The 17,183-nt window shown below is 48.8% G+C and overlaps 3 protein-coding genes across 6 annotated transcripts; 1 reads left to right on the top strand and 2 right to left on the bottom strand.

Annotated features, from left to right (window-relative positions):
- Positions 1-328: 328 nt before the first annotated feature.
- Positions 329-9,141, bottom strand: asb3 (ankyrin repeat and SOCS box containing 3). 2 transcript variants are annotated; one of them, XM_077550003.1, is made up of 13 exons: positions 9,017-9,141; positions 6,257-6,380; positions 4,586-4,751; positions 4,264-4,483; positions 3,812-3,982; positions 3,617-3,729; positions 3,410-3,542; positions 2,830-3,007; positions 2,110-2,316; positions 1,602-1,706; positions 1,287-1,481; positions 761-894; positions 329-603 (listed from the first exon to the last, which is right to left on the bottom strand). In XM_077550003.1, exons 3-13 carry the CDS (start codon positions 4,631-4,633, stop codon positions 386-388), a joined length of 1,722 nt encoding a protein of 573 aa, XP_077406129.1. In that variant the 5' UTR covers positions 4,634-4,751; positions 6,257-6,380; positions 9,017-9,141; the 3' UTR covers positions 329-385. The 2 variants fall into 2 exon arrangements, with proteins under 2 accessions (XP_077406129.1, XP_077406128.1); XM_077550002.1 differs by lacking the exons at positions 6,257-6,380; positions 9,017-9,141 and having other exon boundaries at positions 4,586-4,812.
- On the top strand, positions 4,776-12,828 carry c18h10orf88 (chromosome 18 C10orf88 homolog). Its single transcript, XM_077550007.1, has 8 exons — positions 4,776-4,996; positions 5,587-5,740; positions 5,819-6,025; positions 6,252-6,312; positions 6,836-7,036; positions 7,179-7,277; positions 7,632-7,807; positions 10,136-12,828. Exons 1-8 carry the CDS (start codon positions 4,990-4,992, stop codon positions 10,320-10,322), a joined length of 1,092 nt encoding a protein of 363 aa, XP_077406133.1. The 5' UTR covers positions 4,776-4,989; the 3' UTR covers positions 10,323-12,828.
- On the bottom strand, positions 10,750-17,078 carry LOC144037996 (serine protease HTRA1B-like). 3 transcript variants are annotated; one of them, XM_077550004.1, is made up of 10 exons: positions 16,493-17,077; positions 14,714-14,816; positions 14,531-14,645; positions 14,382-14,471; positions 13,532-13,726; positions 13,418-13,450; positions 12,591-12,705; positions 12,436-12,493; positions 11,631-11,726; positions 10,750-11,184 (listed from the first exon to the last, which is right to left on the bottom strand). In XM_077550004.1, exons 1-10 carry the CDS (start codon positions 16,956-16,958, stop codon positions 11,016-11,018), a joined length of 1,440 nt encoding a protein of 479 aa, XP_077406130.1. In that variant the 5' UTR covers positions 16,959-17,077; the 3' UTR covers positions 10,750-11,015. The 3 variants fall into 3 exon arrangements, with proteins under 3 accessions (XP_077406130.1, XP_077406131.1, XP_077406132.1); XM_077550005.1 differs by having other exon boundaries at positions 14,714-14,813; XM_077550006.1 differs by lacking the exons at positions 13,418-13,450; positions 13,532-13,726 and having other exon boundaries at positions 16,493-17,078.
- Between the last annotated feature and the right edge of the window lie 105 nt (positions 17,079-17,183).

Below are 17,183 nucleotides of genomic sequence, written 5' to 3'. Positions count from 1 at the left end.
GCTGCATTGGAGGCAAGTGGGACATCGGAGTTCTCTGTAATGTCAACAAAGTTGCCTGATTCCGATCAATTGTTTTGGTTTATCACAACACCTTTTGACCTCCAGACAAAATCCCCCTTCATTATTTCCATATATAAATAAAGGAGTATTAAGTTTACATCACAAACATGAAAACAAGAGACCCCCCCCCCCATACAGCAACTGTAAATTCCAGCACTTTGATGAGTGTGAAACCGAGTTTGATCAAAACTATTGACACTTGACGCCTGCTCCAATTGTACCAAGCAACACTTTTTTTTTAAGATGCAGAACAAAAATATAACACAAATTATTTTGTAACAAATTTCAATAGGAATTTATTTAACATTAACCAACAACTTTATTCTCATTTCAATCTGGCCACTGCAGCAGAATCATCCTCAGAGGTAACAGAACCAAGGCGCGTTAAGAGGGAATGCTCGATGATGTCACGGAACTGCAGGAAGCGCCGGACGCACGGTGGCACGGGGAGCCTCTGGACCAGGTCCGTCCTCACCACCACGTCCGGTCCCATCAACATCCTGATCTGCAACCGGCACAGGTGCGACAGGTCGGGGATGGAGTCTGTGTGGAGGAGAAGGAGACCGCAGGGAAAACATTAATCACCAGCCAATGCTGCCTGGGGGACGGACACACGGACACACACAGACATCCCTTGGGACAATTTAGAGCAAAGCAACATGCAATGGAATATCTTCATGTCATGGAAAAGTGTGACTACCAAATTGCGGGAATGGTTGCCAGGTGAACTGTGCCCGTCTTTGGCACAGGATGCCTTTCAAAGGGGGCGCCAACATTGACCAGTTGACCAACTGCAGCAGAAAGTTGACAAGCTCGCTGTCGGCCTCACGCAGTCTGGAAGCACAAACAAGGGGATGGAAAAATCCACATTCATTTGTGGAAATTATGTTGGACGCAAAAGTATGTGTGACTGGCCAGTGCGTTTGTGTCTAGTCATTTGAAATCATGCTCAAATCTTCCATAAAGAAAAGGTCATTGAAAAAAAGGAGGAGTTTTTTTTAAACATTAATTCACTTGAAGCAAAAATTACAAATCGATTATTATTATAGCAATTATTTTCAAATTCAGAAGTGGAAACTCTGTGTTCACTGTAGAAAAAACTACTATAAGAAAAAAAGAAAAGACGGTCGTGTGAGCATGTGGAACATTTTTGCGTGTGTTTTTGTGCAAAGCAAGTGAACGTTGGACGTGGCGTTCAAAGTGACACCAGGTGCGAGACGCCGTACATGCTGATGTGCAGCAGCAACTCGGGCTTCAGTCCGGCCCGGAGGAGCGGCGGCAGCCAGCGGTCGGCAAACTCGGGCTGCTCCAGCGCCGTGGTCAACATGTCGCTCAACTCGGACGGCCTCAACGCCGTCTTGCTCTGACCGACGTCCGCCGCCGCCGAGTCGTTGCTCAAGAGTCGCGGGGGGGAAATCCACCTGCAAGGCAGGAAGCCCCATTTGTTCATTCGGAGGATCAACGCCACCCCCATTGGCCCCGCCTCCTGCACACCCCTGACTGGGTTGTGTGTTTAAGGTTTGGAAAGAATTTTTGGCGACCTGTGATCCAGGACCAGCATGAGCGGGTCGTGCCGGGCCAACACCAGCCTCCACTCTTCCTGGCGCAGCGCAGCACCCGCCACCAGCAACATCCTGGCCGCCTCGCTGTGGCCAAGCACACAATCATTCATTACATTAACAGTTACGTTTAAAACCAACGTGAAACATTGAGTCACACATTTGTGTTGATGTCATTTTCTGCCACTAGGCGGCAATGTTGTTTTATGTTGGTGATAGGAACAGTACATTTTTCTATGATCCAATTCAGAGCAATTGGTATTTGGAACATGAAGCAACTTGTGAACTCCAGGACATTTTGTCCAATGTCAATTTTAACATAGTCCCCACAAATGTGTTTATCGCTAAATTGAGTTCTAGTGACTCCACATTTGTGACCATCCTGGAAGGCAGCATTAAAAAAGGGGTCTGGAAGGTCACCCCCGGTCGCGGTGGAGTGTGTGTGTATGTGTGTGTGTGTGTACTGTACGCTGCGCGGGTGCTGGTTTGCCTGAGTCCGCTGCTGAAGGCGAGGGAGAGCGGCGAGTGCAGGCCCAAGAGCTCGCTGCAGTCCTGTGCGTCGGCGCTGAAGCCTTGCGCCAGAAGCAGCTCCACGCTGGACGGCTGGCGGCCTTGCACGGCCAGGTAGAGCGGACTCACCGTGCCCGAGCCGCCGTCACACGTGCGCGCCGTGGCGCTCACCAGCCGCCTGAGGATCCTGTGGGCGGAGTCCGACGCTTACGTGACAACAATACGAACGCACTTAGGACAAATGACAATACAGCATGTAAGAAGCGATTGGCCAATAATGTCAACACATTTTATAGATTAACGTACTGATGATTGTTTCCACCACACCCCAAAATGATCCATGCCCTGAGCCTTAATTGAATGGTGTGAACTCTGCTCCTTTAATTGCCCTAAAAAAAAATCAAGTTTTCTCAAAGTTCTCAAAATTCTGGGACCAAGAGAGGCATTTTTTCAAGGAACCCCTCATAATCCTAAAAGCAGTTCACTATTTTTGTTGTCAGGCCAAAGCCAAATGATCGCTTTGACGTCATCTGGTGACATTTGGTACCACACAAATAATACCTTATTTCATCTTGGCGGTCCCCACATGTGGGTGTGCACTTTTTAATATGATGGCACATAATTCACTGCAAATTATTCAGCAGAGGCCAAAGTTCAACCTGGCGGAGCCCCGTTTGCTCTAGCAGGAACGAGCAGCTACCCGAGATGGCCAAACTGCGCGGCGGCGTGGATGGGAAGCTGGGGCCAGTGGCGGCAGCACGCCAGGTTGGCGTCGGCGCCGTGGTCCAGCAGAAAGTCCACGCAAGAAAGGTGACCTTCCTGGGAAGCCAGCAGGAGCGGTGAGGCCAGGTCCGAGGCCTGCGTGTTCACGTTGGCGCCTGATTACAAAAAACAAAACAAACACACATTTCTGTTTCCTCCACTCTAAAAAAAGTTGGGTCAAAAGTAACCCAATTATGGATAAAAAATGGACCGATCCACTTTATGGGTCAATTTGACCCAACGTCCTGGGTTGTTTTATACAAAATAACCCAAAATTTTGACCCAAGTAATGGATCTGACCAGTATTTATGAGTTGCTTTACACTAAAAGGGGTTAAATAAACCCAAGTAGAGGATCGGTCCGTTTTTGACCCAACTGGTTTTAGAGTGTCCAACAAGCCAAAGGTACTCGTGGTTTCATGACTGTGTTGACAGAGCATACATTTTCCTACAATTCTGAGACAAAAACAAAACAAGCTTCAGGAGTTCCTCAAGTCAGCACGAAAGTGAGAAGCTTACCGGCGCGGACCAGGATCTCCAGACATTCCCGCCGTCCGTACTGCGCCGCCACAAAGAGCGGCGTCATCTTGAAGTCGTCGCGTGCCTCCAGGTCCGACGACTGCACCAGGATGCGAACGATGTCTGCGTGATTCTACAAGAGCAAACATCGGGGCGTAAGATTGCAAGCAGGATGGAGAACTTCTTGTGTGTGTGTGAGCTGACGACCTGATAGACGGCTTGATGAAGGCACGTCCAGCAGGAGGCCGTGTGCCATCTGTTCAACTTGGCGCCCTTGGTCACCAGCAGCTGCACCACGTCCTTGTGGCCGTTGCTGACCGCTGCCGGAGCGCATTTGTGACTTAGCGGCTTCGACGCAACACGCACGCACGCCACTAACCGACACACAAAGGTTGCATTTACCTGCGTAGAGGGGACACGAGAGGTCGTTGGTGAGCTGGTCGATGTTGGCCCGGGCTTTGATGAGGAGGCGGACGGCGTCCAAGTGGCCATGTCTCGCCGCCAGGAAGCAGGCAGACTCTCCCTCGTGGGTGGCCGAGTTGACGTACGCCTGGAAGCCCGACGACGAGCCGGCTGCATGTGAGAAAAAAACAGCGCACGTTTAAAGGAACTAATGCTGAGTTTGCCTGACAACAGTGCACCCTTGTTCTACACGTGAATTCATTGTCTGGAGAAGAGGACAAAGAGTGCACGAGTCTGGTAGGTGCAGGTGTGTCCTCTCCATCCAAAATTAGACATTTGGGGCCTCAGGAGGCAAATCCAAACCAGAGGCTGTCAAAAAGATTTGTATTTGACTGGGACCTTGAAGTTTTGAAATACATTGATAGCAGCGTGTATGTTGCGGTTGCGCTTACCCGTCATGGCGGCCGCAGAGAGGATCTCCTTGAGGCAGCCCCACCTGCCTGCGGCGGCCGCCTCATGGACGGCTCTCCAGCCGCGGTTGTCGGCGCTGTCGACGCTGCGACCCTCGCGGATCAGCCGCCTCAAGAGCCTCCTGCAGCCGCCGCGAACCGCGGCCGCCACGCTGGACACGGAGTCCTCGTAGCACTCGCTGAAGTCCATCCCTAAGCGACGCTAGAAGACACGTTTGCGTTACGTTCGCCATACTGGAGATGTTGCATGTGAATTAAAACAAAAAACAAAACGCAGTACTTGAAATTCAAAATGCGACTTTACCGAAGAGGAAGAAGCTTGAAGTGAGCTGCGGCAGCTCAGAGAAGCCATCAGCGAGCTTAGTCGGTGAATTTTTGTGTCACTTTGTCGTCCTGTAACGCGGCAGCATTGACGGCGAAATGGTTGGGAAAAAGCACTGCATCGACGATTCCAGAAGTCTTAAGACGCGCTATCAAAAACAAACAAAGCAAAGTCGCGCTTTTAATACGTCACCGCAACGCCCCGGAAGTGTAGCGAGACGCGTTTTCTCCTCAGCTTGAACAGAATCCACTAGAAAAGCTTCCGATTTTATTTACTTTCCACGATTAAACTATTATAGCGGAGTCGATTGATGATCGAACGAGCCAGAAGACATTCCGAGATGAAATAGGACAAATCGGCATCATTAACACTTTGAAGCGAGAGACATGGCAGGTACTAGGAATGAATATTATATACTGCTTCATCTTGTCAATCATCATCTGAATGGACGTGCTCGATATGTGCTTTTTTATGTTACCGAGACCAATTCCAGTCCATTGCTTGACTTCATGTGACTCGTCGCTGACCGCCGACCTAACTATTGTGTTTCTTTATGTGCTTAGTGATTGACTGTGATGATCAGTCCACTGATTGTTTAGTGTGTTCTTACCCAGGGATAGACTGGCACAAAAAAATGGGCACTGGCATTTTTGGACCGGCCCACGCAATGCTCACAACCCCTCCTGGAACTGAGAAGTCTTTGTTTGTCATCCCATCTACAGTCAGGCTTTCATGCATCACAAATGCACAATACACACTCATAATAAAAGCAGGATCAAGTCCAAGTCAAAAGCAATGTTTTGCTAAGCTTATTTGACTAAATCATGGACTTTGTACTCATCTCCCATTTACCAGCAATCAGTTTGTCCCTTTGTGGCCTACTATTATTTTGAAATATGATGACTATTATTTTGAAAAAAAGCTTTTGATGATGAGAAAATGACAGTGATGCGATGATGATGATGCGACGTCTCCCGTCAAAGCGGCGTCTGGTGCCAACGTGGACGTGACGATGGGAGCGGCGTGGCGGTGTCGGAGCGAAGGCCTCGGCCTGGCCGACATGCTGCTGGCGGTTGACGTCACGGCGTCGGATGATGGCGTCGGCGAAGAAGAAGACGAGCTGAGGCAGAGACTTGGGTAGGAAGCCACCACGGACCAAATTGGCGCTCCAAGTAAACGTTTATAAGGAGCCCCCTCCCCATATCCATGTCTCAGGGGCGAGGGAGTCCTGTTGGAGCGAGTGGACGGCGACAGCGGCGAGCCCTGCGTCCTGACGCTGAGCTGCGTCCCCGCCGGCTTGGCCGCCATTGGCCGCCTAACGCTGGTCAGCGAGGCTCGCACCATGGAGGTGTACCTGCCCACGGGCGAGTACTGCGCGACGGTCCGGGGCCACAAGCAGGACCACGTCCGGCACGGCGACAGGTCAATAATAAGCCAGCCCTCCAATTACTACAGGGATGGGACATTGTGATTTCCTAGGAATGTTGTAGACGTGATCATTGAAAATGTAAACACCTGCGGAGGTTGTGTGGAATTAAGTGTTGCATTTTGATCATTCCTACAGTGTTTATTAGTGTTGATCAATCATTATTGTGAGAAAACGGTTTAAATATCGTGAAATAGTTCGATTTTGTGTTTGTGTGTGCAGAGGACCTTTCTACAGGAAGCAGCTGAGCCTGGACGACGCGCTGTCGTCATGCAACGTCAAGGTGATGAAGCACGAGCGCTCGCTTTGTTTGCACCTTTTCAAAAATCTCTTGGCACACCAACTTTTTGCCTGCAACACAAATTGAAAAAAGCCACCAAGTGAGGTAGAAAATATCACATCTACACCCCCCCCCCCACACACACACATTTTTGTGTTTTTCTAAACAACTAAACCTTTTTTTTTTATATAAATTATAAAATAAAGCTGAAAAAGAACAAAGTAAACATATGCTCTTGTCTCTACAGTAATGTTTTATTTTCTGCAATATTTTCAAACTTTGAACAAAAAAGAGCAATAAAATAAAAATTAAAAAAACACACACAAATAAGACGTTGATCCAGTGTCCCCAATTTTTTGAGCCGCATATTTTTGAGACGTTTTCTTTGTTATTTTTATCCCCTGTAATATGAAATGACGTCAACCAATTGCTGGCAACTCATTTTTGTTGCAAGTATCCAAAGAAAGCTTCCTTTGGATGTATCTATTTTTGTTGACGTCTTGCAAAACCTGCCCCCCCCCCCCAGCTGCTCTCTCTGGCGGGTCGAAGCAGCGTGTTGCTGTGCGGCCTGGTGGTGGCGCTCCGGCCCCTGCGGTCTGGCCCAGCCCAAGACGGCGGCGGCGGCGCCATCGACCTGCAGCAGGTCCAGAGTCTGGTGGACGAGATGGGCGGCAGCCTCTCGCCGGGGGCTCAGAACCTGATGGACATGCTGCGTCTCCAGCAGAAGGTACATCCTCGTACGCGACACTTTGCTAGCCACTTGTTTGCTACATCCAAGCTTGTTAAAGCCATGGTTCTTATTTGGGTCTGCCCCCTCCAATATGGCCGCCGTATGGTGACATACAACACTCTGTTTGCCCCCCACTCAGAACCAGAGCAGTTTCCTGCCGCTCCTGATGGGCGGTGGCCTCTTAGCCGCTTTGGCCCCCCCGGCAAGTGTCGGGACCGCCGCCGCTGCCGTCGTCCAGGTACCGCTACCGCACACGTATTGAACATGCTAGCGTGGATGTCAACTTGATCTACTAACCACAAACATTTGCAAATATTTTGTTGTATTCGTTCTAAATATTATACAGTACCCAAGAAAACTGGCGACCACCCAAGTAGATTTCAAGAACATTTAATTAAAAAAATGTTTTAAAAAGTGTCGCGACTAGATATAGAAATAGAAAAGATGAATCAAAGCAATGTAACATTTCAAATTTTTACTTAAAGCATTTACAAATAATGCTCTTTTAAAATGACAAAAAGCGGTATTAATAAAAATGATGTAAACGTGTTATGATGAAGATGAATTGAGCATTTTAATTTCACCGCGTTAGCCCCCAGTGGACTCGTTCGGGCCCGCCCCCCGAACGGCACCAAACGGGCCGGCGCCGGACAGCCGGCTGGCCGAGCTGATGCGGCGCTTCCTGTCGAGCGGGCGCGATGCCGACATGCTGCACGACGAGCTTTCCACTCAGCTGACGCGACTCAAAGTGGACCACAACAACGCACAGTAAGTTACGCAACTTGCGCGCACACGCATGCCACGGTTCCGTTCGGGTCAGACTGGCGGAGATTTTTTCACGCAGATTCCGATAGTTGGACGGAAAATAAAAATCTGAGCTTTTGGTCCCTTGACTGACTGTCAAGCAGTGCTTTGTTTGTCTGCATGTGCCTTGTGATTAACTGGCGACCAATCCAGGGCGTTTGCGAGGATAGACTCCATCTGAATTGTGTAGCTTTTTTCTGGTAGCCATGGTGACGGGAACACCACCTCCTCCGTGACAAACGGCGAACAAAAGATGTGGTTGTGGCGCCACAATGTGAGCTTTGATAGCGGGCGAGTCAGCCGAGCGTGACGGCACCCGGACGAGTTCAGAACCGCAGAGGGACGCCTCACTAACGTCCGAAATTCAAACGTGCGCTTCAAGCGTGAGTCTTGCTTTTTTGCTTTTTGTGTGCGTTTGTCATTTACGTACTGGCTTCATCTGTTTGGCGACCATTCCATTATTTGTTAACCACTGATTTACATGCGTACTTTGGCGGCATCTTGGTGCCAAGGAACAATTTTGAAGTGAGTCGAGGTGCTACATTGTGACAAACGTAGTGCTTGGATGTCATCCTATGGCATTTTAGCCAATTGTAAACCTTTTTTAGGTGGTGTCAAAGACTAGCAGGTAACGAAAAGTGAGGCAACTCGATGTGTACCCTGCCGCTGACTGGCGACTAGTCCTTTCCGTGGTTTGTCGGTGACTTGACAGATGACAAGTCCATTCCTGATCTATATGTTCCCCTGCCATCGATGAGTGACCAGTCTGTTGTTTGTCTATATGGGATTGTTTGTCTGTTCTACTTTGGATTGGTTGATGCTGACCACAGAGACCAGTCTAGTTTTTCTTTTTAAGTCCCCTACATTGACTGGCGACCAGTCCGTGGTTTGTCTATAGTGCCCTGTCAATGCCTGGTGACTGTTACTCATTTTATGCATTTAGAATTAGCTTTTTTTTTCCTTACTAAGGTTGGACATGAATTGAAGTGCATTTTTATCTTTTACTTCTTCTTACTTCCCTGCCATTAAAATTAGCCTCTGCTAAACGGTTAGCAATCGCGATTAGCATTTAGCGGGCTAGTGATAATTTTTAGGTCAGCAAACGCTAACTACCATTCACATATGTACAGTATATTTTGTATGTTACATTTGGAATTGTGTCTTCAAACTCACGTTACAGACGATGCTTCCACAAGAAAAATCCAGAAGAAATCATAGTTAGTCTGTTAGCTACAATGCGGGTAATTAGCTTCCTTCTCGTTCTTCTTCATGATTTCCAACAGACTGGGCACGTTTGGCGCATTGCTGCCCCCCACTGGTAAAGTGGTGAACATCCAAAACCGAGCCAAAGCATCGAGTGCTGCTCGTGGCAGATCATTTTCTTGGATACAGGATACATTTCTTTTTCGCTCTCTTTTGGGGGAACGCCGTGTACTCATAAATGAGCAATAAAAAAATAAAAAAATAGTTAACTTGATCGCAATGCTCTCATTTGCAAGAAATGTCCACATAGGAAACAATGACGACAAATCTTCGAGGCAGAAATTTTGTTTCCACCTATTTTTGTAGTTGACTGAGTTTTTTTTGTTTGTTTTTCAGCTCTACTGTTGGCCAGTATACTGTTTGACACAATTTTCTTTTGTGTGCGTGTGTTTTTTTATGTCCTGAGCTCATCGCTCAGCACATCTGTTTGGACTTGTCTTTTCCGCCTTTGTGGGGATTATGCGTTGCCCAAGTGAAAACATTTTGGAGGAACATCAACTCTGACATCTGTTTCAAGTCTTCCTTTCATGTGAACGCCTTCTTCTTGTTTTTTCAGGCGTGAGGTTTTGTTGTACATCTTCAAGTGTCCCACAGCTGGAAGCAGATCTGTGGCGATCTCTCCAAAAAGTTTGTGTGGCTGTCAGCGAGTGACAAGTTCTGCGAATGTCAAGGCTGCTGGTCAGCGTGGCTTCCAGCGGGGGTTTTATTTTGAGTTTAACCTCAATCACACAAACCCAGAAAACGTCCAAGAATATATTGTTCCAAGTCAGCAAGTGGACCGATTGACAGAGCGTTTCTTAAAACATCAGCACTTTGCTGTCAGCTAGCGTTAGCTTAGCATCCCTGCTTGGCACGTGGAGAACGAAGACAAGATAAAAATACCTGGAAAAACAACACACCAACCACAGAACTGTTTAAAAAAAAAACACCTAAGACATGTTCAAATCCATGTGGAGACACAACAAAGACTCATTGGAAAAAAAACTGCAAACTGTCTTACAGTGGACTTGTTTGTTGTTTGTCCCTCAGGACTGCAGACACGTCCATGGAGCGTCGCCTGGAGGAAATGGAGCGGCGTCTGAAGGAGCACGTGGACCGCCGCTTGGACGCTCTAGAGCACAAGCTGGACAAAGTGCTGCTCGCTGCCCTCCAGCAGGGGGCGTCTGCCGCAACGCCGCCCTCGGACCCGCGTGAGGCTGACGTCCAGAAGTCCTAGCACGGCAAAGCGACGGCCCCAAACGTGTGCGCTAACTCAAGTAACGTACGTGGAATTCTGCGCTAACTTGACTTATTTCTCGAACGGGACAAATACAAAATGAACACACTTGCATGGAGCATGGAGAAGACACTCACATGGAACGAACTGTGTGGTAAATTGCATCGTGCTCATTCAGAAGGATGGGTGGGGGGGAACAATCACTGCTCACAGTAGCTTTGCTAACCATGTCAACTAACCAACAAAAACTGCTACATTAGCAAATAATAACAATTGGGAAAAAAATGTGTGCCTTTTCATAAGTGTGAAGACACAAAAAACAACGCTTTAAAGGCACAATGGAAACAACAAAAACATGCAGACAATAAAAAAAAAACAATAAAAAGATGCAAACACACAAAAGCAAAAACAAACAGACGCAGTAGGATTCTGTTAAAAAATAATTGTATTTTCTTTCTAGAAAAAAAGGTCATACACATAAAAACAACTTCCAAAATACAAGTCCCAAAAGGTACAGTAACCTAGCAACCACTTGATGGACACGCAAGGGCTTGCGTGTGTGTCTTTGCCGTGCGTTGATGACGACGCGTGGTCTGGAGAGTCCGTCCGGAAGGTCCTTAAAGTCAGCAGGTGTTGGCGCCCCCCGTCGGCGGCCGGCGGAAGCGCGGGCGGAAGCGCGGGCGTTCGCGCCGGTCACGGCTCGACGTCGTCGGGCACGACAGTGACGATGACGTCCTCGTTGCCGCGCCTCACCACCAGCCGCAGCGTGTCGTCGCGCCTGATGGCGGCGCTCACGTCGCTGGCTGACGTCACGCGCTCGCCGTTGATGCTGATGATGACGTCGCTCTCACGCAGGCCGGCGCTGCGTGGGAAAAATCACGCAAAGACGCCAGTCAACGTTTTCTTACCGCAAATGTGCATCAAACAATCTGATAACAAAATGAAAACAAGAAACGACACTATATACACGGTAGCCATGTACAGCGGCGTATTAGGGCCACGTATATATATATATATATATATTATTATTTTTTTGGAGGACGGGGGCAATATTCCAAGAAAAAAAACTCGTAATTCATAAAGGGCAACTTTGTGAGTTTATAAAGTGGCAGATTTGCGAGGACAAAAAGTCAGAAAGTTATGAGAAATACACGTAGCCCTAAAACGCCGTCTACATGCTGAGCTGATTTGCTCTAGTTTTTTTTTTTTTTTGCTCCATTGGTAATTCTTGTTATGTTTGGTGTTCCATTCAGCTGGTGTCTGTTTGTTTACTAGTGACTGTGTTGTTTTTGACGATTGTGCACTCACGCCTCGGCAGGTGTCCGGCTGAGGACTTCGATGACGTAAGCGCCTGAGGTGACGTCTGGGAAGTCCGACTGCCTGTCTTTCAGGTCCTTGGCTAGACTGGGGGGGGGTTAGTCACTTTTACATCATTGCAACAAGAAATAATTATTTGTGTGATTTCTCATGGGAAAAATAACATTAAGCATGTTTGACTTTTCTTTTTCTTTTTCTCATGCACATGTTTTTCCTATTGGCCACCACATTCCTTGACTCCATTTCGATTGTCCAGCACAAAAACCTTCTTGCTTTGTGTTGGCTTGCACGATTGTGACAAATGTGGTGACCACTCGCATTTTTTTTCCATGTCGTCCAAAGAACATTTGTGTCACATTTCTTCCGCTCTGTCATTAGACACGAATGCGGCATGGTAATAACAGAGAGGTCCGAATGTTAGCCGCTGAAAGTAGAAATCATTTTGGTGGCATTGACAACGTGCTCTTCTTGTCCGCCACGTTGACGGCCTCGGAAAATGCGTGCCTTTGTCTTTGCTACATTGCGGGGCCCAAACACGCGTGTTTTTCCAGGTTGAACTACCATTGCGGGGACCGACTTGAACTTGTGGGGACCACCCCCGCAAGATCGGACCTCTTTTTGAGGGCCAAGACTTGGTTTCAGACTTTAGTTTAGAATTATGGTTGAGGCTAAGCAATCGTTTTTTGATGCTTGGGGTTAGGGGGCGGGGCTAGGAAATGCATTATGTCAATGAGATGATACAAGGGCAAGTGTATGTGCGTGCGTGCGTGTGCGCGTGCGCGTGTGTGTCGCTCACGTTGGCGTGAGGCTCATCATCCTAATGCCGATGTACTTCTTCTTGCCGATGTTACTCCCTAAAAAAAAACAATGAAGAGACCATTCCAACAAAATGGAGACAATCAAAACAAGATTGTAATGTGTAAAAAAAGAAAAAAAAAAGTTTGTTCGTACCTTTGGCCTGTCGGACGTGCGACTCTGCCAGGAATTCTCGTATTTTGTCGGACGGGATCGCGAAGGAGATTCCCGCCGTCACCTTCAACGTGTTGATGCCGATCACTTCGCCGTCCTGCACGCGCACACACGCAACAAGTTTACACCCGTGTGTGTGTGTGTGTTTTTTAACAAAGTCACTGGTTAATTAATACAAATGACATTGATTATAAATAATAAACTTGAACATTAATGGCTATTTTATTTGTAAAACGTTCTTATTTACTTAATTAAACAATTGAGGGATTCGATCTTATTCAATAATAAAGATAAAAGATAAAGATTTGAATGAATTATTAAAATAAATTATTTGATATAAAACAGGTATTTTTAAATGTGTTCTACTATATTAAATAATTGGCTAATTCAATTGACTATGAATAAACTATTTTACTGGTATTTTTCATTTCATTTGTAACTAGATGATTGAAATAATACCTTTCAAAAATAAGCCCTTTTTTAATTGTTAAAATACATCATTTTTTTAAAAGGTTAATTCATTGAAGAGTTAAAATGCAAATATTAGACAGCTCAACGTTTTGTAAATGAAAAATTGACAAACAATTGTTTGAGGTAACAACGTGAGCGACTGTAAATGTCCAATGTTGCGTTTAAGGCGTCAGGGGCAAAGGTCAAGACGTGCGAACGCTTTAGAAAACGCGCTTTAGCACTCCAAAGCTTCTTTCCAGCAGTTTTGCTTTTGCCGGAATGAGGAGAACAATGCGGTCTGCTAGTAGGCGTGGCTGGACTTGGGTCCTAACGGCGCCGAGCGCCATCCGAGCACTCACCAGGTTGACCAGCGGCCCTCCCGAGTTGCCGTACTGCCGGCAAAAGAGAAGACGAGCAAAAGCGTCAAAGCGGGCGACGTGCTAGCTTGCGTGTTGCTTGCGTTCTGTGCCCACGTTGATGATGGCGTCCGTCTGGATGTAGTCCATGTCGGAGTCGCGCAGGCCCAGCTCCTTGCCCCGCCGCTGCGTGGTGCTGACGATGCCGGTGGTGACGGTGTTCTGCAGCGAGAAGGGACTCCCGATGGCCACCACGAACTCGCCGGGGCGCAGCTCCGCCGAGCGGCCCAGCAGCAGAACCGGCAGCTTGTTCTGAAAGGCCGCAAAAGCCACATTCGTCAAGTCGGAATGCAGATTTCACTTTTTCCTTTCACCTTGGAATCAGCTTGGATTTCATCTTGTGAATTTACGTCGACCTCATCCGCCACCCACGTTCAATTCCATCGCAGTTTTGATTTCACGTCTTCAACCTCACCTCCACTTTCACCCTGATTTAACGTTGACTTCTCTCATTTAATCATTGAGTTCATCGTTGCTGATTTCACTTTTGACTTTATCTTTGACTTGAATTCACTTTGAATGCATTTTGGATTTCGTCCACGATGTATCCTTTGACTTCACTTTGAATTCATCTCGCATCATCTTTGATTTGACCTTGATTTAAATGCGACGGCGTCTGTGGTTGAATCCCCTTTGATGAATTCACATTTGACTTTGCCTTCAAGTTTGTGAACTGGAATTCCCTCAATGCATCTTGGACTTGATCTTTGATTTCACTTTGCGTGACTTGATCTTTTATTTCCTGACTTTGAATTGCTTTCCAATGTCAAGGCTCATTTCATCTTTGGCGATTTCACCTTGGATTTAGCCTGGACTTCACTTTGAATGCATCGTTTCATTTCATCTTTGACTTTGTGTGTGCGTGCGCGTCGAGCTTATTCTCCTTCTTATGAAGTCCATGACTCACGTGGACGTTGATTTTGATGAGAGCGATGTCGGCCTTCTCGTCGATGTCCAAGATTTTGGCGTCAAAGGAGGCGCCGCTCTTCAGCTCCACCTGCGGGCACGACGCCAAAGGTGACATCTGCGTTGCGCACCTGCACTCCATTCACGTACCTTCAGTCGATGCTTATTGGCCACCACGTGGGCGTTAGTGACGATGAGGCCGTCCTCCGACACGACGAAACCCGAGCCGCTGGCGACGGCCACTTCCCGCTTGGAATAAACCATCCTGCGCGCGCACAGGAAACAATCATTGCAATCGCGCGTGACTTCCTGACTTCCGCCGTCTGGTCGTACTTGCGGTAGAGCTCGATGTGGACCACGGCCGGCGCGATCTTGTCCACCACGTCGGCGATGAAGTTGAACTTGAAGCGAAGACTGTCGGGGTTCTTCTGTCCTGCTGGGGCAAAAAGAACGTCAGGGGTGCCGACGCGTACGCCGCCGCCGCCACTAGGGGGCCCCGAAGAGCACTTCAAGGTCAACAGAGGTCAACTTTTGCTGTTAGTTTTGACAACAGTAGGCGCATCGATGATTCCTAATCAATATAAAAGAAGCCCCGCCCCCAATTTTGTTGCCCCCGTGGCCCAGATTTCCACACTTGGAGTGTGTCATGTCGCTCCCGCAGCAGCAGGGCGGCGCTGTGACAGGTTTCAGCCACGTGTTAGCGAGCCGCGCAAAGAAAAAGTCAAGTCTTGTCTTACATAAGCTTTGCGCTTGCTCACGCTGGAGAAATGCCGAAACATCCGCGACCGCTCCCAACAGCTGCGACCACTCAGGAGACGCGCAGAAGTCCGTCCAAATGTTTGACAAGACAAACGCGCACTCCATGGCTGAGTGAGACGCGATTGGTCGGAAAGGGAAAGACTGACAAGTGAGCTAACTATTGGCTACCACGAGACTTGACTTGATTTCTATTGGCATCGTGTTCCTGTATTGGATTTTTACTGGTACCACCTCACTGGACTTGATTTCTACTGGTCACCATGCGCCTGCACTCCATTTCTAATGGTCCTCATGGTCTTTTATGCAATTTCTAGCGGTATCAAACTTTTTACTGGATGCTGATTGGCCAACACGTAGCACGTGCTAACTGATTGTGAGAAGGCGGGCGTGCGATCAAACGTGGGATAGCGAGCGGCGTGCTGTGACCCGTAAAGGTGAGAGTGCGCTAAAATGAGGTCCAACGAGGACACGCACTTAGCGAACGCTCCAATGGCATCCACCAGCTGCTTTCCCAACAAGGATTATCAACCAATCGACGGCGCCCTCCGATCCCATCTGGAGGCGGACGAGCCTGGACTGGGGCAGATTCCTGAGAGCGGTGAGTCAGCGCGCAAGCGTCGCCGCGTTGACGGCGGATCCCAGCTTGTCTGCACGCTGAGCCGGAAAGAAAAACACTCGCAGTCGCTCCAATCTGGGTTAAATAACGTCTGACCCACATTCAACCCGGCGCCCAATCGTCTCTCAGCCATGAGTCACGGCGGCAAACGCGTTCCAGACCTACTTGCGGGCTCCAAAGTTCTGTCCGACCAGTCCACAAAACAACATCAGCCATTTCAAAGAGGAAGTTTGGCAACGGAAACCAAAATGTTCTCATGCAGGAAGGTCGAGCGCTTTTATTTGGGTCAATGCTCAGAAGTTACATTTGTTGCTTGATTGTCTCATTGCTCCACGTTTGAACATTTGAAATGCAAAAATGATTTTTTTTGCTTGCAGACCCTCGCGGACTCGCTTGAAGACACTTTTGGCTTGTGAGATGACAAAGTGACATCGTTGCCATGTGAGCGAGTGTCATTTCATGTCATGTGGAACATTCCAAGAGGAATGACACAAACTTAACTTCTTTTTTGTTCTTGCAAGAACAAGCAACTTAGCAACAAACGATATCGGCAAAAAAAAAAGTGTTTGTAGCTAACAAGTTCAAGCCAAGAACAATTGCAAAGTTTCTCGCAAAATGACATCAACAAGTGACTTGCGGTAAACAAACTTGATTGGATTCCATTTCGTGTGACATCTCACGCACATCGCGTCGAACTCACGCATGCGCTCGAACCCACGGACCGCAACTCAACTCACCGTGGCCGCACGCGCCTCTCTGGATGAGGATAACCGGCGGCCGGCCGGCCTGAAGCGCTCGGACAGCGTCGCGCCGCAGCCGGCAGACGTTGGCGTAGGTGACGCCGTCGCTGCCGCACACGGGTTCGGGGATGGCGCACACGCACACGCCCGCCTTGGCCCGGCTTCGCACCGTGCTCGTGGGCGCCACGCCGTCGTCCGGCGCCGCGCACGTCAGCCCGTCGGCGCAGCGGCGTTCGTCGCCGCCGCCGCCGCCGCCGCACGGCTCGCCCTCGCCGGCCGCGCACTTCCGGCAGCAGTCGCAGGCGTCCGACGCCAGCCCGGCCGGGCAATCGGCGGGCGAGGGCGGGGGCGGGCACCGCGACGGCTCGCAGGTCACCGGGCAGGCGGCGGCGGCCGAGCGCTTGGACAGCGAGGAGGTGTCGGCGGGGGCGAGCAGCGCGCACACGAGCACGAGCGCGATCATCTTGCGTGGGACGAAAAAAGAGCGCAAGGAAGGAAAGAAAGAACGAAAGAAGACGAGGCCGGATGCTAGCAGAAGGCAACCGTCAAAGCTTTCAAAGCTGGCGGCCAAGTGACGCCGGGCTGCCCCCGTGCGCTTTTTAAAGCGCCGAGTAAACACATCGTCTGATTGGCTGCCGCCTGTGACGTTTCCAGTCAGGGTGGGGCTGCGAACCACCGACTTCATTGC

This window comes from Vanacampus margaritifer, chromosome 18, assembly GCF_051991255.1.
Source record: "Vanacampus margaritifer isolate UIUO_Vmar chromosome 18, RoL_Vmar_1.0, whole genome shotgun sequence".
In the NCBI taxonomy this organism is placed as follows: domain Eukaryota; kingdom Metazoa; phylum Chordata; class Actinopteri; order Syngnathiformes; family Syngnathidae; genus Vanacampus; species Vanacampus margaritifer.
This window is presented reverse-complemented; position numbering and strand designations above follow the sequence as displayed.